The sequence below is a fragment of the Centropristis striata genome, chromosome 17, assembly GCF_030273125.1.
Source record: "Centropristis striata isolate RG_2023a ecotype Rhode Island chromosome 17, C.striata_1.0, whole genome shotgun sequence".
NCBI lineage: Eukaryota > Metazoa > Chordata > Actinopteri > Perciformes > Serranidae > Centropristis > Centropristis striata.
This window is the reverse complement of record NC_081533.1, coordinates 35612400-35628791: the sequence shown is the minus strand read 5'-3', so window position 1 is coordinate 35628791 and position 16392 is coordinate 35612400. Positions and strand designations below refer to the sequence as shown.

General features: G+C 34.8%; 2 protein-coding genes across 2 annotated transcripts; both read right to left on the bottom strand.

Moving 5' to 3' along the window:
- Nucleotides 1-1041: 1041 nt before the first annotated feature.
- LOC131989341 (butyrophilin subfamily 1 member A1-like) lies at nt 1042-5809 on the bottom strand (the record flags this gene model as incomplete). The annotated part of the gene is made up of 5 exons (XM_059354531.1): nt 1042-1181; nt 1870-1992; nt 2091-2369; nt 2529-2869; nt 5796-5809. Coding segments are annotated over 5 exons (897 nt in total), but the record flags the coding sequence as incomplete, so codon positions are not given.
- A 253-nt stretch (nt 5810-6062) lies between these two features.
- On the bottom strand, nt 6063-15107 carry LOC131989340 (butyrophilin subfamily 1 member A1-like). Its single transcript, XM_059354530.1, has 5 exons — nt 15047-15107; nt 12375-12713; nt 11430-11711; nt 7622-7654; nt 6063-6088 (listed from the first exon to the last, which is right to left on the bottom strand). The coding sequence occupies exons 1-5, from the start codon at nt 15105-15107 to the stop codon at nt 6063-6065; spliced, it is 741 nt and encodes a 246-aa protein (XP_059210513.1).
- Between the last annotated feature and the right edge of the window lie 1285 nt (nt 15108-16392).

Genomic DNA, 16392 nt, shown 5'->3' with positions numbered 1-16392 from the left:
AAAAAATTAGGAACAAGAAGCGGTATCAACCCAAAAATTGAAAAGACCCAACTTATGAGACACAATTGAGCATGGGGATGACCATCATATACTTTAATCATTTTTAATGTGTATTACATTTCTAATTAATCATCAGATTTCAGATGTATAGTACTGGGATATATTTGGATGTTTTAAAATAAAGCCATTGAGGTGAATTGTCACATTATCATATGAATCATAGACAGATATAGACAAAGGTTAATTTATCTCTAATCATATATTTTGACATTATTGTTTTTAATTAGTGTTTAATCCTGACAAACCCTGTTCAAGAAAAGCTCAGTATGAGAAAAGCAAATAATACAGAGTTTAACAGAGGAACTTCCTGTAGAAGGTTCATTAAAATTAAATAAATAAACTGTTGCTGTGTTCAAGAACAAACTTTAACATGAAATAATTGAGAGTTTATTTCATTTCTTGTTACCAAACACATGGATATATATTTATGAATGTTTTATATATTCACACAAAAAGACAAATCAAAATAATTTTAAAGTTATCAGTGTTGTAGAAAAAACAAAATTACACATGCAGATTAAATATGTAAACACAGTCACACCTACAGGGTAGATCCAGGAAAATGTCACTGTCTTTCTAAGTATTTCATATGGTTCTTTACAGAAAAACTGATTATTCATAAAAACATTTTTTTTAAAAATGCAAGAAAATGAGAAGAAAAGTTTTTCACATTTGGCAAAAATATTCATAAAAAAGTTCAAATATAAATCACAATATCACAGCACATCATCATCAGACATCACTGATCAATACAGTCATTACTAAAAAAAATACAAAACATAATGACAATAATACAAAAAGAAATCAGAAAGCTATTGCTCAAATTTAGTTTAGTATGTAATGTTATGATCTGTGATGATGGAAGTCACATTTTGTGTCTTTACATATAATATGCAAATGTCTTATTACTGTGATAAGTTTTGTTCAGCACCAGAGAATATTTAAATTTAGACTCAGATCTTTATTAATAATCTATGTGGATCAAGCTTCCTCTCTCTCTGACAGAAGTTTGCTCTGATTCTCGTCTTGTTGTTTCTTTCTCTTCTTCAGTTGTTCATCTAGTTTCTCCTTCTGCTTCTCAGCTGCCTCCTTCCTCTCCCTCACCACTTTTAACAATCTCTCTGTACGAGTCAGTATCATATCTGGTTTGCTGACAAGATCAAGATCTTCATAAGCCTGTTTTATGTGCATTAGATGGTTTTGAGCTTTTACTGCAGCAGTTTTCATTTCCAAGTACTTTCCACTTCCTCCCTCCCTATCCACTAACTTAACCTCCCTCTCTATATCTGACATATTTTTCTCCATGTCCTTCCTTAGTTTTTCAATGTTATCGTTCTGCTTTTGCATTTCCTCCTTTTGTTCATTCAGTGATTTTATCACTTGCTCCAGTTCTTTTAGTTCTTCTTGGTTGTTCTTCAAACTTTCTTCCAAATCCTCCTTTTTCCTGTTTTCTCTCTCTTTATCTGTGTGAATAAAACATGTTGAATTTAGTTTCAGCTTGTTTCTTTAAAGCAGTGTTGCATTTTGTTAAGAGAATGTGTGAAACAGAACAACACAGAGAGTAAAGCAAGAGATAACACTAAAAACACAGATTCATTATATTAGTTTAGAATGAAACAATGTGTTATATAAAATATTTTAAAGCAGATACAATGCTTCATAGTTTTTAAAAAAATGAAAATACCCCCTGAATGTGCACAATTTGATTAAAAACTTTTTCCAAAGAGGAATTTATTGTGTCTCATCCTGTGTTTGAGTTCAAACACAGGATGAGACCAAACGAGTCCAATCACTGAACTGTAGAGTTACCTTTAGTTTGGTTTCGTCTCCTTTTCCACACAGCAAAAGCTGCTGCAATGATGACAATAAACAAAACAGCCACTAGAACGCCGATAGGAACAGCAGACCTAGACGAAGCCTCAAAATGATCAGCTGAAATGATAAAACACAGAACAGAACAACAGCTAAATAAATCTAGATATTAACTCTTTGACGGCTGAAAGAAAAGAGATATAATGAGAAATAATCACCTGAAGGTTGAAAATGTGTCTCTGTGGTGTGGTTGGTGTCCTTCTGGTGGACTCTACAGGTGAAGCTGTTGCTGTGTCTCTTCTCCACAGTCACTCTGCTGCTGACAGTATAGAGGTCATCAGGACCTCTGACTGTCTCCGTAGGTCCAGCAGAGAGGAGCTTTCCCTCACCGTCCAGCCACAACACCTCAGGCTCTGGATACCAGCCAGAAGACTCACACTGGAGAACCACTCCACTGTCAGTTCTCATTAAGCTGATGATCGGTGAGGAGACGGCACCTGGTGATGAGAAAGTCATCAGATTACCACAAAATGATAATTGTGGTGATGATGGCAGACGTGATTTGTTCTTCTAGAAACAACTTCAAATGTTATTACTGTACAAAGTTTGACCAAAGACACTGATGCTGGTCTCCTTTCTCTTCCTGTCTGACTTACCAACGGTGACTTGGATGAAGGCTTCCTTCCATAATGAAGGAATGAAACATCTGTATTTTCCTGCATCAGAGACTTTCACTCTGAGGAGTTTCAGGGAGACGTTTCCGTTGATCAGCTGATCCACAAACAGAGTCGTGCGGTATTTAAACTGAGGGTTCTGGCCCTGATAGGCCAGTCGGCCGTCTTGGTGGACATGGACGTACTCTGGGTCTAAACCAGGTCTGGTCCACTCCACGGCCCTGAAAGTGGCAGTGGTGGGAGGATCCAGGCGACACGGTAGAACGACATCATCACCAGCCAGAGCTACGATTGGTTGAGACGAACAAATCAGGTTTGACTGACCTGTAAAGAGATGACAAAGGATGGAGGTGAGAGTGTCAGTATGTTGGTCCAGATATGCTGCACGGGAACTTTTTGGTGACTCTCTGCAGTGGTAATCTCCTGAGTTATCTCACTTTCTGTCATGACCTTCCTCTTCCGGACGCAATTTCGTCCCGCTACTAGTCCTACAACTTGAAGAGTTGCAGGACAAATTATATATCAAAACATGCAGTTTGATCGGGATCAGTGTGCTATTACTTTTCTCTCCAGAATACAAATTTTTCGCGACGTAAGTCGACAAAAAATGAGCGAAAAAGAACAATAATTGGAGATTTTTAAACGTCTACTTCTCCGGCATAATTTCACCTAGAGACTCCATTTAAACTTTAAACAGTAGACACAAGTCTTGTGTATCGGTGTATTAATCCACGTTTCGATAGGTCATATAGTTTTTTATCAATCCCTGTTCAATGACCATGATCATTTTTGGAGAAATTCTGAGATTATAATGGGTGTGTATTGCACGGAATGTTCGTGTCACAGTGTGTGACATCATCACCAGAGTGTAGAGGGAGAGAAGAAACTGTCAAAAAATAAATTTTAAAACTGCGCTTCAGGCCGCAAATTCCACTCTACAGAAATAATTTATACATAGAAACGTAGGAAAATTAGTCTTCTCCCTCACAATCCTCTGGTAAAGCTGTCAGAGTTATAGTTTGGGCGTAGGACGCACAGATGATCAACCAACACCACCAACAGCCTCATTGGCTCCCATATTAAAAACGCAGGAAGATTTCGGAAAAAAGGGAGATGGAACAGTTTTTTTAGATCGCTCTAACAAAGCTATTTTTTTAATTTTCCTTTAAAAAAAATCGTATGTAGACGTTCAGGAAGAACTCAGAACGCTCAAAGTGAAGTCGGATCAATGATAGGTATTATGGTTTTACCAAAAATGCTTTCTGTTCGAGGCCAGAAATTCCAGTCTGTCCAGCTCTGGCTGCTGTCACTCTTTCATTAGCAGGTGACAGTTAATTCTGTTGATTGCTTTGATCTGATTACCTTTGATCTTTGATGTGATTACAGTTACAGATACACACACACACACACATTTTGAGGTTAAAGGGCATAGTTTGAAATCTCTGAAGAATCTCATCATAGTGTACACACACCGGCAGTAGCCCCAGTGGCCCTTTCAGAATTTCCCCAGAGGAAATTTTCTAGTTTGTTTTTATCATCTCATATTATCTGTTATAATATTCCTGTATTCTCTTATAATAAACTTTTGGTAACACTTTATGTTAAGGTACACATATTCAACATTAATTAGTTGCTTATTAAAGTTACATTATAAAGTAACATATTGGCTCTTAATTAGTCATTATTCAGTAGTTATTAATGCCTTATTCTGCATGGCCTCATTATACAACCAGTAAGACATTAACTAAGAGTTTTCCCTCAATAACCTCAGAATTATTGCTTATTAATAGTAAGTAAGGAAGTTGTGTATATGAGTTATGATCTTAAGAATAGTTATTCTTCCTTAATAACACTCAGTGAATATGGTCTGTTCCTATTTTACAAAACACACAACTACAGGTGTTACTAGAGTCCAAATAACTCTAAATGAAGTCTTTATGACTTAGAATATGTTCCCATACTAAAGTGACATCTTGATTATTACTAATTCACTAGTTGAACACTTATTAACCAACACATGTTCCCTTATCTAAAGTCGCCTCCTTTTACCACCATTTTTTTACCACCTTATAAAGTCCATACAAAGCAAAGCATATTAAGATCATAACTCATATACACAACCTCCTTGCTTACTACTAATAATCAATAATTCTGAGGTTATTGAGGGAAAACTCTTAGTTAATGTCTTACTGGCTGTATAATAAGGCCATGCAGAATAAGGTATTAATAACTACTTAATAATGACTAATTTAGAGCCAATATCTTACTTTTTTGCATGCTAATAAGCAACTAATTAATGTTGAATATGTGTGCCTTAATATAAAGTGGTACCAAACTTTTATATTAATTTCACTCTCTTGTCTCTCCTGATCTAAATGTTAGTCAGTTACAGACTCTTTAGTGACGCTAACCCTTCACAGCTAAAAATAAAATAAAAATGTGTGTAATGAAACAGTTTTTGAGGCACAAATAACACTTCATCCTCTCCATCCTAGCAGACTTAAAGTGTTTGTAATGTAGCTTCTGGGCCCTAAAGATGCTGATCAGTCATTTTAACAATGTCCAGTCCAAAACATGAACCTACATTGATGATATGAAGCAGTAATATAATTCAACCAATAATTCATTGTTGCTCAAGTGATGAATTTTGACAGAAGGCAGAGAAAGATTTTTTAAAAATTACATAAAGTCCACGTTTTTGACTTAATTATTTTTTTGAGTGCAGAGAAAGAGTACAGGCTGAAGGGGTGGAAGTCTTGCTAATGTATGCTGAGCAAGGTTAGTTTTAGTTTTCATTTTGTTGTCAATTTTTGTTTTCAAATTCAGTTAGCTTTAATTCGTTTTTAGAGTGGGTTTGCTAGTTTTAATTAGATACATTTTTTGGAAAATGCTTAGTTTTAGTTTAGTTTTTATTAGTTTTAGGTCACAATAAATGTTTCCTTTATTTCATTTGTCTGATCCATCTCAGCCCCAATAAGTTTATTAAGTCATAAAACCAGATAGATTAAATAGATTTCATATCAACCAAAAAGGTTTACGTATGAAAAAAGTTGACAAAGACGAAAACGAAGGACATTTTCACTATAATTTTAGTTAGTTTTGCAACCACAAAATACAGTTTCAGTTAGTTATCGTTTTTTGTTTTTTTTTAAATCTAATTTTTATTTTTATTTCAGTTAACAAAAATGTTTTTTCAATTCTAGTTTTCGTTATTTCTTTAGTTTTCGTTAACTTTAATAACCTTGATGCTGAGTGGAGCTAAATATGCAGTTAAATCACCAAACTCTAGCTAACAGAAACACAGCAGTGTATCAGTGTAAGTTACCTTCACAAGAGTGTGTTAGGAGGAGGAAGACAGCGATGTGTTGAAGAACAGAGTCAGCTCTCAGAGATGTCAGAGGTCTGTCCTTAGTGGCAAACATCCTGGAGGGCTGAACGTTAAATACACTTCAAATTAGACATATATTTAATTTAAATAAATTAGAAATACAGACGAAGAAGTATTGTTACATATTGCTAACAAGAATAATGGTCAGCAGCATCTGCAATAACATGAGATAAAACAGTGAACTAACTCCACATTTGTCTGTCACAAGTCTAATTACACCACCCATTTCTATAAAGGTGATATAACATGACGAGGTGGAGATTGAAACACAGATTATTTGTTTAGTAATCCAGTGAGAGTTGTATCCGTTGATACACAGCAAACATGGCGCTAATTTACCAAAATGTAAATTAAAAAAAGACACAAAAAGAGAATCCCTGTCGTTGACATGACAACATCCTGTTTTCTGACATATTATATCCAAATAGGTTCCTTCATTTTCACACAAAATTTACATTTCATGCTAAGCTATTTTTTTTTTTTCATAAGAAAGAGCATCTCTAAACACATAAAAAAGATTTTAAAAATGGACGTCTCCGGAATAACTGGAGGTCATTGCTCTGTAATCATTAATGGGGAGAAGGCGACAAAGTACCTGCATACATTTCTTTTCTATATATATATATATATATATATATATATATATAAAGTAAGGTAAGTGGTGAACTGCCAGAGGTAAATAAAAAAGATAAGCTTAACCAAAACTGAAAAATAATGTACATTTCAGAATTATACAAGTAGGCCTTTTTCAGGGAACAAGAAATGGGTTAACAACTTAACTCTATGGAGTCTTGGGCTATTTTGTCCATTTTTGAATTCTTTTCATGTCTTTGTAAGTCATTTTGTGTCTTTTTTTGGTCATTTTGTGTCTTTTTTTAGTCATTTTGTGTCTTTTTGTGTCTTTTTTAAGTCATTTTGTGTCTTTTTAAAGTCATTTTGTGTCTTTTTTTGTCTTTTTTTGTCATTTTGTGTCTTTTTTTAGTCATTTTGTGTCTTTTTTTGTGTCTTTTTTTGTCATTTTGTGTCTTTTTTTAGTCATTTTGTGTATTTTGGTGTCTTTTTTTAGTCATTTTGTGTCTTTTTGTGTCTTTTTCTAGTCATTTTGTGTCTTTTGATGTCTTTTTTTGTCATTTTGTGTCTTTTTTTAGTCCTTTAGTCCAACATAAAATGTGATTTTGAATCTTTTTTTTTACTTTCAAAACACTATCATGCTCAATAAAGAATTTTAAATGTTGCAAATGTGCATTAATTTCAGAGTACACTGAGACATTAAACTGCATCATTTTCAATTAAATTCTGGAAAAGTTGGTGTGTTCTAAAACTTTTGACCAGTAGTGTATATATAAATGTACTTTGTGAATATAAAAATGTGTTGAATCAAGTTAAATCAAAGTAGAACAGCCTTAAAAGAAAGAAGTTTAAAATCCCACATAGCTGCTGTGTGCGTGTCGCCTCACTTCTTCTTCTTCTTCTGTAAACTTGACGGTCAAAGTCCTCAAATAAATTAATTTGGACTTTGAACGTGTTTATAGTATCAGAGGTTTGTCCACTTTCAGCGTTTACATCCATCAATGGACACTAAAACTCTCCACTGAAGCCCAGACTAAAGAAGTTCTTCTATACAATATAAATCTCTGCAGCTGAAGGAAATACTCATAAAAATAATGCATGAAACAAAATACAAAACAAGGCAAAACCAAAAACAGATGCCATGTCAGAATTGTCAGCCTGCTTGTTGTTTTATTATATTAGGGTTATCAACACGACTAGTTAATATTTAATCTGGAGCTGAACATGTAATAACTGCAGCAGCAGCTTTTCATTCTGATTCACATGAGTTTTTCAGAGATGACCTCCACTCCTTCCTCCACCAAGCTGCAGAACTTCACCAAGCTTCATAACGTTAAGGCCAGGAGTCTAACTAGCAGCTGGTGGGATGTGTTTTTCTATGGAGTTCATCCTCGTGGACTACAGACACTTAGAGTCCATATCAAGGATTTCTGTAATTGTCCTCCATATGGAGTTTCATTAATTTGTCAACTATCTGCATGTGAAAAACATTGTATACAGTCTTCTCAACCAAGTTAATGGGTTTACTTTTGCAAATGCATTCACATTTTTGTTTGCATGCAACTGCAAATGTAAACAATAAATGGTCCAATAAATCTTAATGAAATGTTGTCATGCAGTTTCTGTCCTGCTGGAGAGTCCGGTCCTCCCAGTGATGGAGGGAGACGCTGTGACTCTGAGCTGCAGAAACAAGACGTCCTCCAGCCTCCCAGCTGTCTTCTATAAAGACGGCCTCTTCATTGGCAGCAGCTCTGCAGGAAACATGACCGTCCACAGTGTCTACAAGTCCCATGAAGGACTCTACAAGTGCAGCGTCCCTGGAGTTGGAGAATCAGCAGGAAGATGGCTGAATGTTACAGGTGAGACCCAGTCATGCACAAATAAAAGCCCTTTTTCTAACGCTGAAGTGCAAGAATACATTTATTTTAACAGGATCTGGTTTATCCTTGGTAAACTGATAATATTGGAAACATGTCTGACATTCTGCTGTTATTGCAGCTCTTCACAGAGAGACTTGTCCCTCCTGGGATCACTCCATTTATCTCCTCCTCCTCTTGAGGACGGTGTTCACCATAGTGATGGTGGCTCTGCTGCTGCTGCTGGTGGGACTGCTGCACTGTGGGAAACTCACAGTTACACAGAAATAAGTCATGATCCACATAAGGTAACACATGACGAACTCTTGTGTGTGTTTATTTTAAATCACACATAAATGTATCAGCACAAATTATTGTCTTCGTCAGATAAAATAGCTGAAGCAGGCTGTGGTCACTGAGCAGCGGACAAGCAGAAAAAGTTTAAAACTACACAGAGGTCTTTGAGTTGTGTCAGTGCATCGTATTCTGTGTTTTATTTAGATGATGCTCAATCAGGTGATAAATTCAGCTTCACAGACACAAACCACGTGAGAAAATAAAAGACAGAACGACATTCAAGGGGCTTTGTAGAAACAAGGAAATGTTTTTTTCACAGTTTTATAGATAAACTTGCTGTATTTTTAATCCCAATAACTATCTCACTTTGCCTTGTTTAAAATGTAACCTGATCACACAAAATTATTTGAAATGACCACGACTTAACATTAAATTCGTAATTTTGTATGGTTTCGTGCGGTTTGCGGATGTAAAAAAGGTGCAGTTTCTGTGAATTTATGCTACAAAACCACTGACCTGAGTTTAGGGCAAAAAACTAACAGGTTATAAAAGACAGTTTAAAAGCAAATACATTATGTAAATGCCAGAAGGAAAGAGGGTGAAGTGAAACATGGAAGTGGTGTAGAAATTTAAGTTACGGGAAAAAAATGTGATTCACAAACGACGAGCCACGTAAGTAATATAAGTTATGTAAACAACTTAAGTTATGGAAAAAATAAAAAATAAAAAAGTAAGTTACTTAAACAGTAATTTACTTTTGTTTTCACATGGGACAAGAAGCCCATACTTCTGTTTCCGTTTGTTCTTGAGATCTGGCTGTTGATATTACATGTTCATCTTCACTCATGTTTAAATATATTTCACTTAACTTTGTCGTAGGAAAGCAAAACGTTATAGATAAAGTTACTTGTTTAACAGTGACCTATGCTAACAGTCATAATCTCTATCTGTCCCTGTGCAATAATGTACAACTTGATGTAGTTAAACATGTGGTAATTAAAAACATTACACTTTGAAAACTGACATGATAAAACATCAGTATTACAATCTAGACCCAGTAAATCCTCAACATGATTGTATTCATTCTGAAGTAACGTTTTTATAGTTGTTGTATCATTATCTGTGTAAAGGGGGTTGGTGTTTGGTGCTTCTTCCTTCTGACTGTTAATCTGATCAGTAAACAGCTATTTTATGTCCCTCACTGATAGATGAACATATGAACATATTAAGGTTTGATGGTTCTCTAATGTCAAATAAAGACATTTTGTGTTTTTAAACCACACAGTCTACATGTTTTTCTTTTTATATTCAAGCTTGAGTGTCTCTCTTCTACATTGAACCACAACAAAGACGATACAGAACAAGCTAAATATTTCTACCCCATGTGAAACCAGTTAATGGGCTTTTTTTAGCGATGACAAACCACAAATACTGAGAGAAGACCAGCTACTTTACTGTAGCTCTTGATGGTACAGTGAGTGGTCTTCCATTGGCTCTCCTGCCTGATGCTGTTGCTCTTTGTTGTCTCTGATTCCATCACAGACTTCAGTTACAGGGTTTCTCTCTGTGCAGACAGGACAAGAATGTATGATAAAGTAACTTCCTTCATGGAGCGCTGAGTGAGTCTGCGCAGGAAAAGGAGCATGCTGCAGCTTTAGATGGAGATAGTTTAAAATCTGAAAAATTTACCTTTTAATGCACTAATTTATTTATTTTTTTTTACCTCTAAGCTGCTAGCAAAGTGTGCAGCATTATCTAAATTAACCTATACACCAACAAACATGAGCAGTGAAACTATTCTCTCAATGGGAACCACTTAAAGTAAAAAAAAAAAAAAGGGGATACGTATATGTACGCAACTATGAAATAAATGAATTCAAGACTTACTGATTTTGTTCCATCTCCACCAAGCACAGGCAGCTACAGCACCACACAGGATGAAGATAAACGAAGTGATGACACCGACGTGGACTCGAACAGATGAACTTTGCTGTGTTGTGAAGAAATCAGCTGAAAAGATAAAACACACAACATGGCACTCATGTCATTCCACAGTCACACCAAAGAGACACAATATCAATAAAAGACACATTTAATTAGATGAGACAATATTTCTGTAATTAGTTGATCAGTTGGTCAATACTGGTTGGTCGAAATCTAATGGTATATCTCCAACCGAGCAGACAGACGGCCCATAATGCACTATGCAAGTCCATGTTCCATTGGGGATGAACCAGGTTTAGAGGAAAAGCAGCCGTCAGGGACATAATTCAGAATTACCATTCACACACATACAAAACAAAACATCCACACACTATAGTAAAAACCTCCACTTCCGCCTTCCTTTTACACTGAAATCTCAGTAGTATTTATGAGAGCATTTCAATAATGAATAATAAAAAACTGTCCAGGGACACCATGATGCAGGAATATGATATAAAATGTGTCATTTTTAGAAGAAGCAAAAGTAATATAGCCTACAAAAAATACTAAGTTTGCCCAAAACTGCATGAGATTAGAATAAAGTGAGCAAATGGTCATGTCTGTTTTTCCCTTACTGAAAGTAACTTTCTGAACATGTATAGCCCCGTTCCCACAAGCTAATATAATATGATGAAATGGTTTGTACCAACAGACGCCAACATTAGTCTGATTCCACTTGAGCTGAAAAACTGAGCCTGCTAGAGCCTTTAAAGACTCAAAGTAAGTTTAGCCAGTAATCCCTCATCTGTCTGAGGGTTAGCAAGCTGCTTTTAATACTATTTATTCTACCTGGAACAGTGATGTGTGTCTCTCTGGTGTGGTTGGTGTCCTTCTGGTGGACTCTACAGGTGAAGCTGTTGCTGTGTCTCTTCTCCACAGTCACTCTGCTGCTGACAGTATAGAGGTCATCAGGACCTCTGACTCTCTCTGTAGGTCCAGCAGAGAGGAGCTTTCCCTCACCGTCCAGCCACAACACCTCAGGCTCTGGATACCAGCCAGAAGACTCACACTGGAGAACCACTCCATGGCTGGTTCTGTTCATATTTGCTATGAAAGGTGAGGAGACGGCACCTGAATATGGACGAGATGATAAAGTGAAAATGGAAGTTTTTCTCTTTTCTTTTCTTTTCACATTTTCCAAAAGACATTTAACCCATAAGAACCCAGACCCAGTTATCCCTAAAGGAAAGTTATGGGGGATATACCAGCATTTCTGATGTGTTTGCAAAACACTATCCCTAAATATCAAAGATCTGTGATGTGACATAAACATTACATTGGGCGCTTATAGTATTTATGTTTATAATATTTATGTTTATAATATTTCGTATTTTAAAATAAAATAAAAACTAGACACAAATTTACCTTTTTCTCTGCATCTCCACAACATCTATCAAAATTGTGACATTATTAGTTCTGTTTAACAACAAATTATTTTTTAGATTCGTTTTAAAGTAGCATAATAATAATAAATCGATAATAAATAAATACAAATAACCATTTGTCTTTTTGTTTAACTTTAATGTGTTCAGGAAATATGGTCAAAACAACTTAATGCAATACAGGACACCCTATTAACGGATTAGAAATGGGTTTAAACTTAGCCTCAGAACAAAAAATAGAAGACTTAACGTGTTTGTTACATGGGTGTCACCATAGGTTCTTATGGGTTAAATAAATGCTAGTAATGCAACAACATTTAAGTAAAACAAAACTTGTTTTAAATCCTCTCACCAACAAGGAGCTGGACTAAAGCGTGGCCCAGTTCTGGGATCAGACATCTGTACTTTCCTTCATCAGACAGCTTCACTGTGGAGAGTTTCAGTGAAATGTTTCCGTGCTTCAGTTCATCAGTGAACAGAGACGTTCTTCCTCTGTAGGACGGATGTTTCTTACTCTTCAGCTCCAATCTGTCACGCCTCACATGAACAAATCTGGGCTCCAGGTCTGGTCTCGTCCACTCCACAGTCATACCTGAAGCATCCACTGCAGGCTGCAGGTGGCATGGGAGAATGATGTCATCACCAACTGTTGCAACGATTGGCTGAGATGAACCAATCACGTGAGACTGACCTGAAGAGTAAGTCAAGTCAAAGTTTATTTATAGACATTTAAAAGCAACCTCAGTTGACCAAAGTGCTGTACAGTTATTAAAATAGAATAAATCATACACAACTGGGTATAAATAAAAACAATAAAAAGAATAAAATACTAAAAACAATAAAATAAAATAAAAAGAATAAATCATACACAACTGGGTATAAATAAAAACAATAAAAAGAATAAAATACTAAAAACAATAAAATAAAATAGAATAAATCATACACAACTGGGTATAAATAAAAACAATAAAAACAATAAAATACTAAAAACAGTAAAACAATAAAATAAAATAGAATAAATCATACACAACTGGGTATAAATAAAAACAATAAAAATAATAAAATACTAAAAACAATAAAATAAAATAGAATAAATCATACACAACTGGGTATAAATAAAAACAATAAAAACAATAAAATACTAAAAACAGTAAAACAATAAAATAAAATAGAATAAATCATACACAACTGGGTATAAATAAAAACAATAAAAAGAATAAAATACTAAAAACAGTAAAATAAAATAGAATAAATCATACACAACTGGGTATAAATAAAAACAATAAAAACAATAAAATACTAAAAACAGTAAAACAATAAAATAAAATAGAATAAATCATACACAACTGGGTATAAATAAAAACAATAAAAATAATAAAATACTAAAAACAATAAAATAAAATAGAATAAATCATACACAACTGGGTATAAATAAAAACAATAAAAACAATAAAATACTAAAAACAGTAAAACAATAAAATAAAATAGAATAAATCATACACAACTGGGTATAAATAAAAACAATAAAAATAATAAAATACTAAAAACAATAAAATAAAATAGAATAAATCATACACAACTGGGTATAAATAAAAACAATAAAAACAATAAAATACTAAAAACAGTAAAAACAATGTAATAAAATAGAATAAAATAGTAATAAAAGCTCAATCCAAAACAGAGTTAGAGATAAAAAAGACAAATAAAAGGGTAAAAAAGTAAAAAGAAAGCCAAGGATTCTTGCCTCGCTGGGACTGAACACCAAGGAGAATAAATAGGTTTTTAATAATGAAAACATGTAAACAGATCTGTTTAAACATCAGCAGAAAGAAGTTTGTTGGAATCATTTGAATATTCTATAAAACACCTGAAAACCTTTCTGAGGATCTCATTATGAGCTCAGTGATCGTTGATGCAGCTCATAGCTTTAATAATATGATGCACAACACATAAACACTGTTTGAATATCTTTTTTATTACTACAACAGATCATTATATCTATTTTTCCTTTCATACTTAATGAAGAATAATAGTTTTTGTATGATTACATCATTAGAAGCGTAGTGATACAAAAAGGGTTTTTATTCAAAAAGTAAGAAAATCATTAAATGAAAGCTAAAAATTAGGATGTATGATGATCAAAAACAAGTTAATTGAGGAAAACCTGCAAAAATGAATGATGAAATGAATTCATTGCAAAGATATAGAATATAAAAACTCTGTCGGGTCACTTTAGACCCATGTTGTGCATCAAAGGGTTAATAATATGATGCTCAGTTAAAAAGTAACTGAGGCTGTAAACATTTGCATAATCAAATAGCGAGTGCTTTCCATACAAGGTTGATCTAGAAAAAAACAGACTTCTTTCACGCTAGTTGCAAAACTGAAACTATTTCCTGTTATTTTACATTCATAACACTGTTATAAGTGTCAGTTTTCTTAATTCTTAAGTTACCTTGGAAACAGGGTTCTGAAACAAGAAGGAGCAACAGTATGTGGAGAGGAAGAACATGGTCCATCTTTCAGGTAAAACATACTGGAGTTATAGAAAAAAAAGGTAAAATATTAATTTGCAAATAGAAATAAAATACAACAGTGTGAAACATGCAAATATTAATGATACATTATGTGTCCCATATGCTGAAAAGAAGGTTCCTCAGGGTGTAAATAAGTTAAAATGGTTCAAAACTAAGCTACTCAGAAGTTGATGTCTTTATTTCTTCATTCTAATGTGCAAAACTTGTTTTATGACAAAAGTGTCTAGAATAAGTTTAATTAGCACTTTTGGAATATAAAGAAGAAATCTAACCACAACATGCATGATTTTACAGATTATAACTGCCTTCCTGCATCCATCTCTTTCATTGGTAACTAAACAGTGGATAACACTAACAGTGTACAGTTTAGTAACAGACTTTAAAATATTGTGCAGACTATTATCAGATTAAATGTTTAAATCAGCGTTTTTAAAGTTATGCATGTCTATTATTGATTCTTTTAGTGCTATAAACCAGTAAAAGGTACCTGTTGTAGTCCTGACGGAGTCCTGCAGCTCAGTGAGCTCCATCGTCTGCCGGCAGTTCATGCATCATGAAATATTTGCATAATATGGTTCATGCTGACATGAGATAGTGGAGCTCGTCCTCTCCTTCTGGTCTATTTGTCCAAACTAATGGTGTCACAGCTAAACTGAAGGAAGCAAATGTGTTTGCTGTCAAAACCAGCAGGTTGATGAATATTTAAAAAGAACAGAAAGAGGGCTTGAAACCAAAACATTGTGATTCTGTCTGAGTGAATGTGCCACTTAATGAATCCCTGAGAAATGTTATAGTGACCTCCAGCCACTAGATGGAGACACAGACAGTGTGATTGTACGGATCCCCAGGTCTGACCAACAGCAGTCTCTCAATGTGGCCTCCTCCTTATCATTCACATGAAAGACAATCATTCTTGTGACAGGTTTAATTGTTCTTATAGTCTTAGTGTATGTTAAAGGCCACTCAAGAGTAAAAATCTTGGAGAAACAGAGCTGAGCTGAAAGAAGCTGATAGATCTGAGATCATAGGTTCAATCTCTGTTCAGGTTTTAAGGAATTTGTAGGTTTTTGTCTCAAGAAAAAAACTGAAAACTTTGGTGAAACTTTAGAACTTTTCCATCCAGTGGTTCAGAATCAACTTGGACGTGATAAAGGTGAAAAAGTTTCTGCAACTTCGTCCGGATCTCTTTCTCTCACTGCGTCTTTGCGTTCATGGTCACTGGAGATGATCCAGAGCGGAAGCACGCCAACTGACAATGAGCACATGCGGGTTTGAACCAATCCTGAGGTACTCCACACAGGTGTGTGATACCTCGTTTGTGAAAAACGGGTCAACAGTTAATAAACATTCAACTTTGACCTGTTGGTGGCGCTAGAGCTCTGGAGCTAGAGTTGATACACAGTATCACCACTTGAACCAAATTTGAAGCACTTGCACCAAAATATTCTAGAGATACTGTATCAAGATTATCATGGCTGTCACAGAGCCACATGGTTTTGAATTTGAAAAAGCTGTTTGACACATTTGTTCAACTTGGTCTGAAGATCATATGCCAAGTTTCATGAAGATTGGACAGAATATGTGGCCCCCTAAAGGTCAAAGGTCACCAGATGTTTTGGGTCATATGATGATGTCATGATGTACCAAGTTTGGTTAAGATTTGCTAAAGGCCTATCACTGTTATGACACGGGTTCAATTGTTCTTATCCTCCTAGTAAATTTTGAAGGTCATCTTTTAGAAACAGACTGAAACTCTCTATAGCTCAAGGTTGATAAAAGAGTGCTTGGAGAATCTGAGGTCAGCGGTTCAACTCTTTGTAAGGTTTTACTGAA

Bases quoted from the DNA above. Each gene is read 5' to 3' on its own strand.
- LOC131989340 (XM_059354530.1), bottom strand. From the start codon at position 15,107: ATGAACTGCCGGCAGACGATGGAGCTCACTGAGCTGCAGGACTCCGTC. The intron at 11,712-12,374 runs GTGAGAGGATTT...GTCCATATTCAG, and splicing joins TTTAGTCCAGCTCCTTGTTG to GTGCCGTCTCCTCACCTTTC. The intron at 7,655-11,429 runs GTAGAATAAATA...GCAGGCTGACAA, and splicing joins GACACACATCACTGTTCCAG to TTCTGACATGGCATCTGTTT.